The 12898-nt window shown below is 36.5% G+C and overlaps 1 protein-coding gene across 1 annotated transcript; it reads right to left on the reverse strand.

Moving 5' to 3' along the window:
* Positions 1–10617: 10617 nt before the first annotated feature.
* On the reverse strand, positions 10618–11487 carry LOC142536212 (zinc finger A20 and AN1 domain-containing stress-associated protein 4-like). The gene has a single exon (XM_075641896.1). The coding sequence runs from the start codon at positions 11310–11312 to the stop codon at positions 10842–10844; it is 471 nt and encodes a 156-aa protein (XP_075498011.1). The 5' UTR covers positions 11313–11487; the 3' UTR covers positions 10618–10841.
* Positions 11488–12898: the final 1411 nt, after the last annotated feature.

Below are 12898 nucleotides of genomic sequence, written 5' to 3' on the forward strand. Positions count from 1 at the left end.
TCTAGGACGGCCATTATTGGCTACTGTTGGAGCCATCATTGACGTGAAACAAGGAAAGTTAACCATGGAAGTTGAAGGTCAAATGGTTGCAAAAAAGGCATCCAAGAAATCATACGACCCACCATGAATATGATTATTGACAGTCGAGCTGATGAATATAAACCAAGCGCTGTGTGGGAGGCAACCCACAATTATTTTAGCATTCGTTTTGTTTTTGTTATTTTATTTTAATCTCTTATTTGTTAATTTTAATTTTCTCTATTCAAGTATTGATTTGAAGTGTTTTATTTTTGCAAGTATTAAAAAAAATGGACAGATTGCATATGCGCGACTTATTTACGCGCACATGCGCGAGGCCCAGCATCGAGACAGAGACTTTGGCGCATATGCGCGAGATGCAGAGGCAGAAAGTTCGAGACAAAGACTTTGGCGAATATGCGCCGGTTTGAGACGCGCATATGCGCGAAGCCAGATTTAAGAAGAAAAAAAAAGACAAACGCGAACCCTCTTTCAGAAATACACAGCAGCCTCCCCTCTTTCTCAGAAAAACAGCCGCCACAACTGAACACCAAAGCGTCAATCACCGCCACAACTTCCGACACACATCGATTTCTAGTCACTTTCTCATACAAGTAAGGATTTCATCCAGATTTTGTTCTAATCTTTAGAATAGTTGGAATTTGAGTTCGATCTAGTTGAGGAACTTGTGATATTGTGAATTGAGTACTTCAAATTGTTGTAAAAGCATTTTGTGACTGGATTTGTACGTTGCGTTGTTAACCGGATTTGTTGGTGTGGTGAGATTATATTTGCTCTGCTACTCGATTATTTGAATTTAGTGTGTGAGTGTGAGAATTGGATTATTGATTTTATGGCGCCGAAAAAGAATCGAAAAGGGTGCCTCTTCCTCCTCATGTTTTGATTCTCACAGATTTTGGAATGAGGAAGCCCAACAAGTATATGAGATCTCTATGACAAGGTCCATCATCCCGGAACGGGGATTTAATATGTCAATTCCACGTGGGGTTATTGTGGAGGAATTGGAACGCTGAGGATGGGTTGAATTTGCACAGCACCCTCTGGATGTCATTATCTCGGTTGTGCGAGAATTCTATGCAAATCTCCGGATTCGTCATGACGAGTATAAAGTCTTGGTGCGAGGTAAATTGGTGTCGTTCGACTCTCGGACTATCAATATGATATATCAGATGCCCAGCCTCGACCAAGACGAGTACATCAAATTTCTTAAAGAGAGTGTTGATTATACAGAGGTCATTCGGACCATATGTCAAGCCGGCGCTGCCTGGAAAATGAGATCAAGCGGTCCTATTTATTCAAGAAATCCGACATGGGCCCTAATTCAAGTGCTTGGACATCCTTTGTACTAGCCCAGATTCTCCCGTCCTTGCACTATTATGATGTGAACAAAGACAAAGCTGCATTGGTCTTTGCTATTCTGATGGGAAAATCTGTTGATTTGGGGAAAATCATCTATGGATCGGTTATGAGATCCGGCGCAGGGTTAGCCACGGTTTCTCTTACATGTCCTCATATTGTTACCGAGCTATGCCGACAGACCCGCATATCATGGGCCCCTGATGAACCAGTGCTAAAGCCGAAGGCCCCCATTGTTGCCTTCTTTGGAGCCGCCTCCTATGTTCCCCATGAGTTTCCTGCCGAAGAGGAGATCCCACAACTTCCGCCACCACCACCACCTGCATCAGCTAGACAGAGTAGGGAGACAGATTTCGACGGCTAGAAAATGTGATGCAGAACCAGAGGAGGTTACTGGTTGAGTTGCGCCAGGTACTGGATTTACTTCAGCTCCGCACCGACCATTTTATGGGATATATGATGGACTTCACTTCCGTGCTCGCTCAGCGGTTTCCACCTTTAGGTCCAGAGGATACGATGTTTCCCCAGCCACCTGTATGGCCACCCCAGTACCCCGAAGCTTCTTCACAGGCCCCGCCCCCGCACATGGATGAGGATGACGACGATGGTGACGACGAGCACTGACGCTCGTCGTGGGAGGTATGGTTATTCCGTTCTTTCAACATTATACCTTGAGGACGATGCATACTGTAAGTTTTTTTTGGGGGGGGAGGGGGTCAATTTGCTTGATTGTTTGAGTTTTTAATTCATTGTTAGTTAAATTCGTTGTTAGTTATTTTCTGCATATTAGCTTTATTTTTTTATTGCATGTTAGAATTGTTAGGAAAAATCATGGATACGTCGTTGTGTGGCAAATGATGAAAATGAAATCGTGATTTTAATGCATATATGTATTCATGATAACTTGGGAGTCACAAATATCTTTGCACATTCATGTTTTTTGATACTATCAATGCTTAGAGACAATTTACATACTTGTTCTGATAAATAGACAATAGAGATCTGAATTTTAGCATTTCTCACATGACATTAACTGATACATTTGCAAACACAGAGATGACCTAGGCAATCTTTCTCAATATCTTTGGACCTGTTTTCATTGTTATTATCGTTTGTTAATCCATTGAGCTTCGAGTAGATTGAGATGCTTGATTTTTCTTTGTGCACCTATCTATTATATTCGTTTTATTGAAACATGCATGTGATTGGTTTTTACGAGTTGACTAATGGATTGACGGAAATCTAGAACTTTCTTGAACACTTTTCGAGGCGAAATACGGATAATATGTGACATAGGAATGATTTAGACAATCTTTGGAACCGTTTGAACCTTTGAGCCTGCCAAATCAACATGAAATATCCCTAGTGTCCCATTTTGAGCCTGCTAAAAATCAAGTGGTGTGTGTCGATGACATACAATTAGCCCCTATCTGTATCTATTCTACATCCCAAAAAACTACCTAATGAAGCTTATACACTTAGTGTCCTACCTAAATTTTGAGAGAAATAAATTCATTGGTGTTGTAATGATTCAAATACTTCTTGAAAAGAAAAAAAATTTGAATGAGCGTTTAAAAAAGAGACAAATAAGAAGAAAAACAATCAAAGGAAGGAATCAAAAAGTGGTGAAAATGAAAAATATGAGAAATAGATGATATTATTGAGAAGAAAACAATAAAGTGATTGTGAATAAAATGAAAGTGGAGATGATGAAAATTCGATTATTTCTCTCAAATTTTGATTTTCATACCTTTTATTGTAGCTAAGAACCATAGCTTAACGTTACAAACTTACAAGACCTATTAACCTTGTCACATTTATATAATATACTAGTGGAGAAAAATTGTTCAAGTCAAGCCTATGGATACCTGAAAGACGTTGTTAGTAAGTATGGACTTTAATCATTTGCCAGGAAGCATCTCTTTATGTGACATCAACTTTTGGTATACGTATGTTGAATACTTAATGAGCCAAATAAAAACCACCAAAGTCCTTTGGGATCTGTGCAAGTAAATCTGTATGTTAATGAAGTGTGAGTTAAACTGAACTGAAAATCTTTTGAATTTATAAGGCTAGTAAGTGTTGTGAATCTATTTGAGCAGTTGATTGGGTAAATTAGCATTGACATAGCACACACGCACGTGACTCTTGAGTAATCATGAATTACATGAAAATAGATGAGTCGGAGGCCAATATCACTTTTGCATATCCATGACTTTAGTTGTTAGCTTTAATTCTTCCTGGAAGTTTATTTTTATTGTTATTTTTGCTCGGGACTAGCAAAAGTTCAAGTTTGGGGGGATTTGATAAGTGCATTTTGTGCACTTAAATTATCCTTATAATTCATACAGATTGTTAGTTTTCTTGGACGAAATTATGCGTTTTTGTTATTTTTGGTGTGATTGAAGGAATCTAAGTAAGACTACTGCATGGGCATAAAAAAGAGCGAAAATGGCGCTTAGAAGAAAATGGTGAAAATTGCCCTTCTATAAAGACAGCAAGACCTGTGCTTATGCGCGAGTCAGAGGCATAGATATGCGCGCGAGATTACCGAACACAAAGCAAAACAGAAAGGCCCGCGCATATGCGCCGGTGAAGGTCGCGCAGCAAGAGTCCATATGCACAAACCAGAGAAACGTGTGCATATGCGCCAGTCACGGGCGCTCATATGCACGGCGCGAAGAATTTCATATGCACACACAGAAAGACCCGCGCATATGCGCGGAGCAAGGGCGCGCATATGCACGCGACTCGATTTACAGATTCTTTAGGTTTTGTCATGGGCTTTAAAAAGAAAAAAGGAGAATTAAGTAGGGAGCCGACATAGCAGACATAAAAGAGCGAAAAATTCAGAGCCAACGGAGGACGGAACACGAAGAACAGATATAGAAGACGCTTAGTCTGGACACGGAAACGCACTTTCATCTCTTCAACACGTTTCCAATTCGGTTCTTTACCTTTACGTTTTTAATTATTACAAACAGGTTTTGTTGTGATTTAGATTCGAGTATGAACTAATTCTATTTTCTAGAGATTGTCGTAAGCGTGATTGAATCTATGTTATTGACGTTTTGAATTTTCATTGAATTAATTCATTGTGTTTATTTGTGATTTCTTGTCTTTAATGCTTTTGGATTACTGGCCATAATTCGATTGATCAAATAATTAAGATCTAACACTCGAGAGATGGGATTGAAATTAGGACAGGGGAAATCACATCGTTAGATGTTTATAACATGCAAAAGACGTATAACTCTAGTGAATCCATAAAAAGAACCTTGTTTGCATATATTATGTGTTGCATGATTTTGAATAGACATATTAAAATTAGTAATAGACACTACAGTTCTATTTATCACTTGAAAAAGAGAATAGGAAAATTACGAGTTCTTTGTTAGTAAACGTGATGCAATTTAATAATATGTTAGTTAATTTTAATTTGGTATAGGGGAGACCAGACAAAATCATATCTCTAGATTGATCTACTCATTGAATCTCAACTGCGTGCTTAGAAATACTAAGATTCGTTAATTGTCGTGAATTGACTATAAACTATATCTTTGATTTTTCTAAATAAAGTTGAACTATGTTACTTATGGTACTTGATATAGAGTTTTAAATATTTACTCCTCGTGGAATCGATATCTATACTCAAACCAGTACTAAAACTTGACACCGTACACTTGCGGTAGTGAAAATACACAACAACAGCGCAGCGGTGGAAGAAAATCACATGGCCGACATTTTCCCAAATCTTTTGAAAGTATGGCCGAGAGCTCCATGATTCAAAATCATGGTTTTTATGCTAATTAATTCTTAATGAATCATTAACAAATATTATAGATTCTTAATCCATAATTAAGAAAATCTAATTTGTTTTTTTTGCCAAAATTTTCTTCCAAATTTCAAGATGGTGGCCAGACTTGTCTTTGCAATTGGGGAAGGAATTTTGTGGATTTTTATTGAATAAAATCTCTATTGAATTATGACCTCTTATGGCGTATTTATAGAGTGAGACTCCTAATCTAATTAGGAGTCCCTCTCTCACAATAACTCTATATTTTCATTATAATTAAATTATCATATTATTAATATATAGCAAATTTATCAACTTTTGATAATACATGATATATTAATATCATAAATACATATATTTTATATCACCATATAAAATGTATATATATTTATTAATACATATATTTTATATCACCATATAAAATGTATATATATTTATTAATCCATTATTTAATTTATATAATTAACTCATATGTTAATTTATTTCAAGACTTCTCGAGAATATGTATGAGAATTTGTACATATTAGTAGTCTCTACTACTAGTACAATCATTTGATCAGTAAATTCTCAATTTACTAAATAAATGATTCCGAATTCATTATAGCCTCTATCGGCGATCCGAAAGTGCCGATGTACCAATGATACAAATCTTGTTTATATAATGAAAAATGAAAATTTCGAAGATCAAAATTTTCACTTACCATATTGGGCAGCTGCCAGTTTTATTGTACTCCTTTACAAAACAGGCAGTTCCACTCTCTTTCCTTATTTAGCAATCATGCTAACTTCCATTTCTTTTATCCTATCAAATCGGCTCATAAACTCCTTTATAAGATTCATATTTGATCTCCATCAAACTATAGTCGCCAAATTCCAACTCCTTGAAATTTGACTATCTCAACGGAAACACATAATCTGATGCTTGTGTTACCCTCCATGGTTCAGGGATACTGCTAGCCATGGGTTCACATCTCCACTTGATTCAGAATAATTTTTTTTCTTATTCGGGTTTACCATAGTTAACCTCATTCTCTTCATCAACTCATTGATCAAGAATGTCACAACTCATTTCTGATTGCACCCATCGGATAATGGTAAGAGCGTCTAGTAGCATCGCCCCATGATCCCCTAGGTATCACGATAGTGCCTGCAAGAACCTTTATTCATGGTTAGCATACAATACGATCCCTTCAACATATATATCCCGACCAAATCTGCCACCATTGGTATATCGAGAGTTTCAAATGAATTCGATAACGATGTGATTGATCTTTGAGTACTAATAGTGGCATGGTATGTGCAACTAGGAAAACACATTTCCCAAAAGCACATTTCTTGCTCTGGCCAGAGACACCTTGTACTATTAACTCATCAGATCACATAGGATATCTTCACCCGCAGATGAATCCCCGACTACAATGCATTTGCTCCTACGTATTTCGAAACTACACCCAACCTCGCCACCTGATGACCTTCGATGGAGTCGATAAATGGATCAAAGTGCATGTTAGTACGTATAGCCCCTACATTATCCCGGGTCAAAGGACTAATGGTGTATAATCATAACTGCGGACTATTCCACTCGATTAGTGAGAACCACTTGGATTGTAACGTCTGAAAAACCAATCTACGTAAACCACATGTATGCAAAATTGTTTTAATTGATTTAATGCTAGCATGGTATTTATTATATGATTATATGATATGATTGCATGATTAAATGATAATATGACATGGTTTCAAGAAATTTAGGATTTTACCCGAATATTCGATAATAGGCAGGGGAAAGGAGATCGGGGACGACCAAGACAAGAATATGTACTTTTATTTTAAATAATGGCAAGGCTTCCTAATATGATTAAAAATGATTTAATTTTCCTAAAATTATTGGATTTCGAATTATTTTATGAGTCGAGCTCGATTTTTCCCGTGAAGCCGGTTTTGGGCAAACAAAGAGTTTTAAAGGATCAAAAATATTATTTTATGAAAACTAATTTTATAAACTTTTATTATTTAATTAATTAAGTATTATTGGACCCAATTTAATTAATTTAAGTAGGTCCAATTACCCTTAAGCTTGCAAGCCCAAAATCAAATCTCATTAACATGTTAATTAATTATAAATAAGGCTCCTAGGTCTACTAAACCTCATAATTCAGCCTCCATTCAGCCGATTTTCACCCTCACACAATTCCCAATTTTGTGTTTTTCGTCGCCCGTTCGTCCTTTCTCGCCGACGATTGAAAATTCGAGCGTTATAAATGCAAAAGAACGTTTCCTAAACTTTTTTTTACATCATACAAATCATAATATGTGTGTTTTAATTGATTATGCATGAAAAATACGTGGGTTCTATAATTTTACGGTATGATACGTATTTTCGACGTTTTTTACGATTTTACGCTTGTTCTAAAAAAATCGTTATAAACCCAACGGACACGCTGCCAAAACATGATAAAAAATGAACAAAGATGACAATTTTTTAAAAGAAAACCATGCTGGAAACCGTAGGAAAGATTACAGTAAAGGAACGTGGGTTGGTTGGTTTGTGCAATTCAAGTGGCTTGTTTCTTATGCATGGGGGCAGGTGGCTCGACCAGGTCTGGAGGTTGGGTCCTAAGGGTAGTGGTCTAGGGCTGGGTTGGGTCCTAGGACGGCTAGGTGCGTGGGAGTGGCTAGGGAAGAGTCCTAGTGAACTAGGACTCTCTACAAAGCTCGATCGCGGCTGCTGTGGTTCGGGAAAGAGGGCAACGTGGCTAGGGGCGAGTCAGGAGGGTCCTCTAGTGTCTACGGTTGATGGGCAAGGGCTGGGTCAGAGTCTGGAGCGGCTAGGCTGGCCTCTGGCTCGAGATAGCGCAAGAGAGCTCAAAGGCGCGCATGTGGTTATGCTGAATTCAGGTGGCTCGCTACTTGTGTTCAGGGGCTTGCTGGTCTGTGTTGGTTCTGAGCGTGGATCAGGGATGGTTAGGAAGGGCTGGGCTCGGTAGTGGCCTGGTTAGAAGCCTCCACGCAAAGTTGACAGCAGCAGCATGAGAAGAGCATTGCGCGCAGCCTTGCAGCACGTCGTGCGTGGCTCAGGGGCTCGGGCTGGGGGTGGCTCGGGTCTGGTACTGGTCTAGGGTCAGTAAGGGTCATGGGTGGTCAAGTGGTTAAGGGCTGGAAGAGTCCTAGTTGGGTTAGGAGTCCTAGATATGCAAGGGAACTCACACACACGTGCAGTACATGGTCATGTTTCAGGTGAGTTTGAGCGACTTAGGTGCTAGCTCTTTGGGCTGGACGTGGTCGTAGGGTGCCTAGGTTGGTTGGCTAGGGTTTGGTTCGAGGTGGCCCGAGCATGACTCGAGTAAATTGGGAGATGGCTCGGGTTGATCGGTTAAGGGTCATATAACGAAAATTTAAGGAAGAAATTTCGAACCATGGGTCCAACAGGGTGGATCATGGCTTGGAAGGGTAGAATAAATATTAAAAATATTATGTTTAAAATTTGGGATCAAAATAATGAGTTTTGGAATTATCCGGGATTTAATTGCCGCACGAAACGTTAATTAAAAAATTAATTGAAACGCCTAGTTTTAGGCTCCATAAAATTGTGAAAAATTATATTTAAACTTAAATAATTATTTAGAATAATCCCATGTCTTTAAAAGTTAGAAAAAGATAAAATCGGGAATTTTTACGTCCAGGGGCAAAAGAGTCTTTTCACACTTAGGAAAATACGTAAACGCTTGGCAGCGTCCCGAAGGATCATAATGCTTGTAAAATTATATTTTATTATTTAAAATGATGATTTTGATTATATTATATATTTTTATGATTTATGGTAAAGTTGTGCAATTTTTACTGTTTAAAATGCTATTTTTGGAAAGTTGTTTTATTTTTTGATTTTTAAAGAAAATGAAAAATATTTTTGAGGGATGTGAATTGACTGTGACAAAAGATATGATATATGATATATGATTTTGTGGAGATGACGTGAGGGCCAAGGACCCAGAGGGAGCCCATATACGGGCCATGATATGTTATTGAAAGCTTATAACAAAAATGATTGTTATGATATATGATTTATGATGAGGATTAAAGTTATTTTTAAAATGATTTATTTATGTTCAAAGCTTATTTTAAATGATTTTTAAAAAATTTATTTATGCTTAAAGTTATTTTAAAATGATTTTGCGATTTATGATTTAATTATGCTAAAATGATTTTAAAATGGTTTATCTATGTTCAAAAGATTATTTTAAATAAAATATGATTTTTAAATGCATGTGAATGTATATGTATTATTTGATATTCATGTTTAGAACGTGTTGTGTTTTTAGACTCACTAGGTTTGTATGATGCATGATTGACATGATTTATGGGAGGTGCTGATGCTTGAGTGGATCAAGTGCAGCAGTACACACCCGAGGACCTTTATGTTTCCGCACTAGCTAGATATATTAAAAATTTAAAGATTTATGTTAATGATTCTTATTAGAGATATTTTTATACTTAATGTTATTGTTAGCCGATCTTTTTAAAGTCGATTTAGAAATTTTGGTTATTCGATGATTTAGGATTTTATTTTGTGTACTGCAGATTTAAATTGTTAATTTATTATTATTCATGATTATGTTAAATTATTTTATTAGAATTTTTGATTTAAGATTAGAAGAAAAAAAAGTAGTGGTCGTTTCATGGATAGTCTGAGAGAGGGTTGTTCAGTGCATCATCATATAATCATTCATCTGTATGAATGGACATCTCCATGCTCTTGCCAATGAAACATGGCGTTTACATCACAGATGCTATTCTCGAGCTCGAGCTACCTTTATCCTCGTTTTAGGTGGCTGAATCGACTAGGATCATGTTTAGAATATACGGTACGCTTCCTAATGAGTTTCATGATCTTACGTTGCGACGCAGACCTCATGGTACGTATTTTATATTCAAAGATTTTATCTATGCAGTTTGCATGGGTATACAGATAAAATATAATGTCGTAATCGAATGAAATCGTAAAATATTATTAAAATAAAAATTATTTTACATTATAATCAATAAAGCCCGAGCCACAAGTTGGATTGTCGGACACCTACTCTAACAGATAGAACAATCAAAATATGATGCTTGAGCTGCTGTTTATTTAAAAGATTTTGAGTTCCTTTTGTTGAATAATATACATAAAAATAATAATACGTACAGAAGCATGAACTACTTTAGCTATTTGAAGAATTTACACGAAGATTGTCAACTTTTAAATTAATATGTACGAAGCTAGGTTGATTTGAATAATCAAAAGTTTTACCCCTACTTTTTTGCCTACCACTCACGATTTTTTGAATATGCAAATATATACACCTCCGGTCTTCATCAACATATAATTCAAACTAACAATATTATAAGCTAAATCGAATTATATATCAAAATTCCGATTAAAAGTCACGAAAATGAAATCCTCAAATGAGATATATATATTTTTATTTAATATATATAAATATAAATTCTATATTACAAACTAATAATATAAATTCCTAAATGAAACGTTAAATAAAATAATTAAAATTAAAAATCATAAAAATTAACAAGATCTCGACTTGCAAGTTCAGTTTCGTGGAAAGATCCTCACCACCCAGCATCATCATCAAGAGAACCTATTGTACGGCTGCGATTACATCTTCTCCAGTTTCTCTGCTCTGATCACCGGATTCGCCTTGGCTATGGCTTCCCGGCCTACACCCTTGAAATCGAAGCTGCAGTAGTGTTTCTCGGGGTACCTGTGGGTCCCACAGAAGGTGATCCCACACCTACACCGGAACCCCGTCAACCTCACCTTCTTGCTGCAAGAAAAGCATCTGTTCGTCGGAGGCTGAGACGGAGGAGCCGCCGCCGTTGTAACTTCCCTAATTACCTCCTCCGCCGCCGCCGCGGAAGGACTCTTCTGCACCCCCGCCACAGGCGGTGAAGGCGTAGGAGTTAAAGAGGTCGAGAATATCGGAGAAAAATCCCCTGATTTCTTGAGACAAATGCCCGCGTAACATTTAGAGCACATATTTTTCGTGGCGGGGCTCCCGAAGAACCCGCAATTATTGACGCACATCCTGTGGCATTCCGGCGCCTGGAATTCATGCTCTTCTGCCATGATTCTCTCCTGATTTGTTTCCTGTAACAAACATTTTAAAAAGACTCGAATATTTTCAAAGATGAATTCGCGTAGCGAAATCTATATAGGAGGAGATGCGTCGGGGGAGAGGGAATTGGAGTGGCGGAAGGATCAAAGAAGTTGGAAGAAAGATACAATATGGAGAAATAATAAGAAAGGAGATGAATAAATTCGCCGCGAGGGGTGGAGGGCACAGCCTGGATCGCCATTATTTTATTTTATTTTATTTTATTCAAGACCAATGGACTTGATATATCCATTGGTCTTGAATAAGTATTGCAAGTCTTTCATCGTCAACTCCACCATTGGCAAATTATAATTTTTATTATTCAATAACTTTCAAATTTTCTTTCCTTGATTTTATTCTTTCAGTAATTTATTTTTCATATAAAAAAACTTATAAGAGAACGTTTCACTTGTTAATTTTGTGAAGCGAAATTTCAATTTAATCCGACCTAAGAGAAATATTATTTTTTATGTCAAAATATTACTTTTAACTGCAATTATAGACATGATCGATCCGTTTCGAATATATATCTGTGAGACCGTCTCAAATGAGACCTAATATGTTTGATGTTATTTAAAAGGAAAAAAATTCAAATTACACGAAGTATTTTGTAATAGGATAACCTATTTCGGGTTTTTTCCATTTAAGTAGTCAAAATTTGATATTTAATAAGAATTTGATAATACTGACATGTCAGATATAATCGGAGATATGTCTATATTAGCACCGGAGAAAAACAATATTATTGCATTAATGCTAATTTTGAGTAATAAGAAAATTAAAACTTAAAATAAAGCACGCAAAGGAGCTGCCTGAAAATTTCCAAACAGCATGGCCTAGGCTTATGGTTATCCCAGCGAGAGGAGCACTTCCTAGAAAATCTAGGCAGCGTGGACATCGCTAGGGCGGTTATTTTTATCCGCCCCAGCGCATGATACACTGCCTGGATATCCCAGGCACAAGTATATAAAAAAGGCTTGCACATATATCTTTATAACTTTATACTATAATTATATAAGTTGCATACGTATCTTCTTTTTATATAGAGGAATCAAAGTCTTCGTAGTTCGCTTACCTTTACATACATACTTTTAGGAATGATGTTGCTCAATCACTCAAATTTTCTCCTATCTTTGTTCCAGATGTTTGCTCAGTTTCGTCTTGGTCTTCTTCATCACTTTTAACTTCTTATGTCAGGTAACAGCTTCTGACAAATCATTGAGAAAAAATTGTGATTACAAATTTTTCGGCCTTAAGTTAGATCGTCTCACATCTAATGTATTTCCTCCGTTACTAAAAGTTTTTTCCACTTCTACCGTTGAAATGGGCAATCTAGAAATTTTTTTTTTATAGACAAAATTGAATATTCATTTTTTTTCGACCACCATCTCAATATGTTGAAAGTTTTCTCATTTGCATCACTAAAATTTAAAGTTAAAACATCAACTAATAAAATACTACTATATTTTTTAAGCTATTTTCGAAAATTACTCCAACATGTGCATTTTAAAAGAATCATTCAACTACTGAATAAAAATACTGCAATTAAATAAATTAT

The sequence above is a fragment of the Primulina tabacum genome, unplaced genomic scaffold (genome assembly GCF_025594145.1).
Source record: "Primulina tabacum isolate GXHZ01 unplaced genomic scaffold, ASM2559414v2 Contig1246, whole genome shotgun sequence".
NCBI lineage: Eukaryota > Viridiplantae > Streptophyta > Magnoliopsida > Lamiales > Gesneriaceae > Primulina > Primulina tabacum.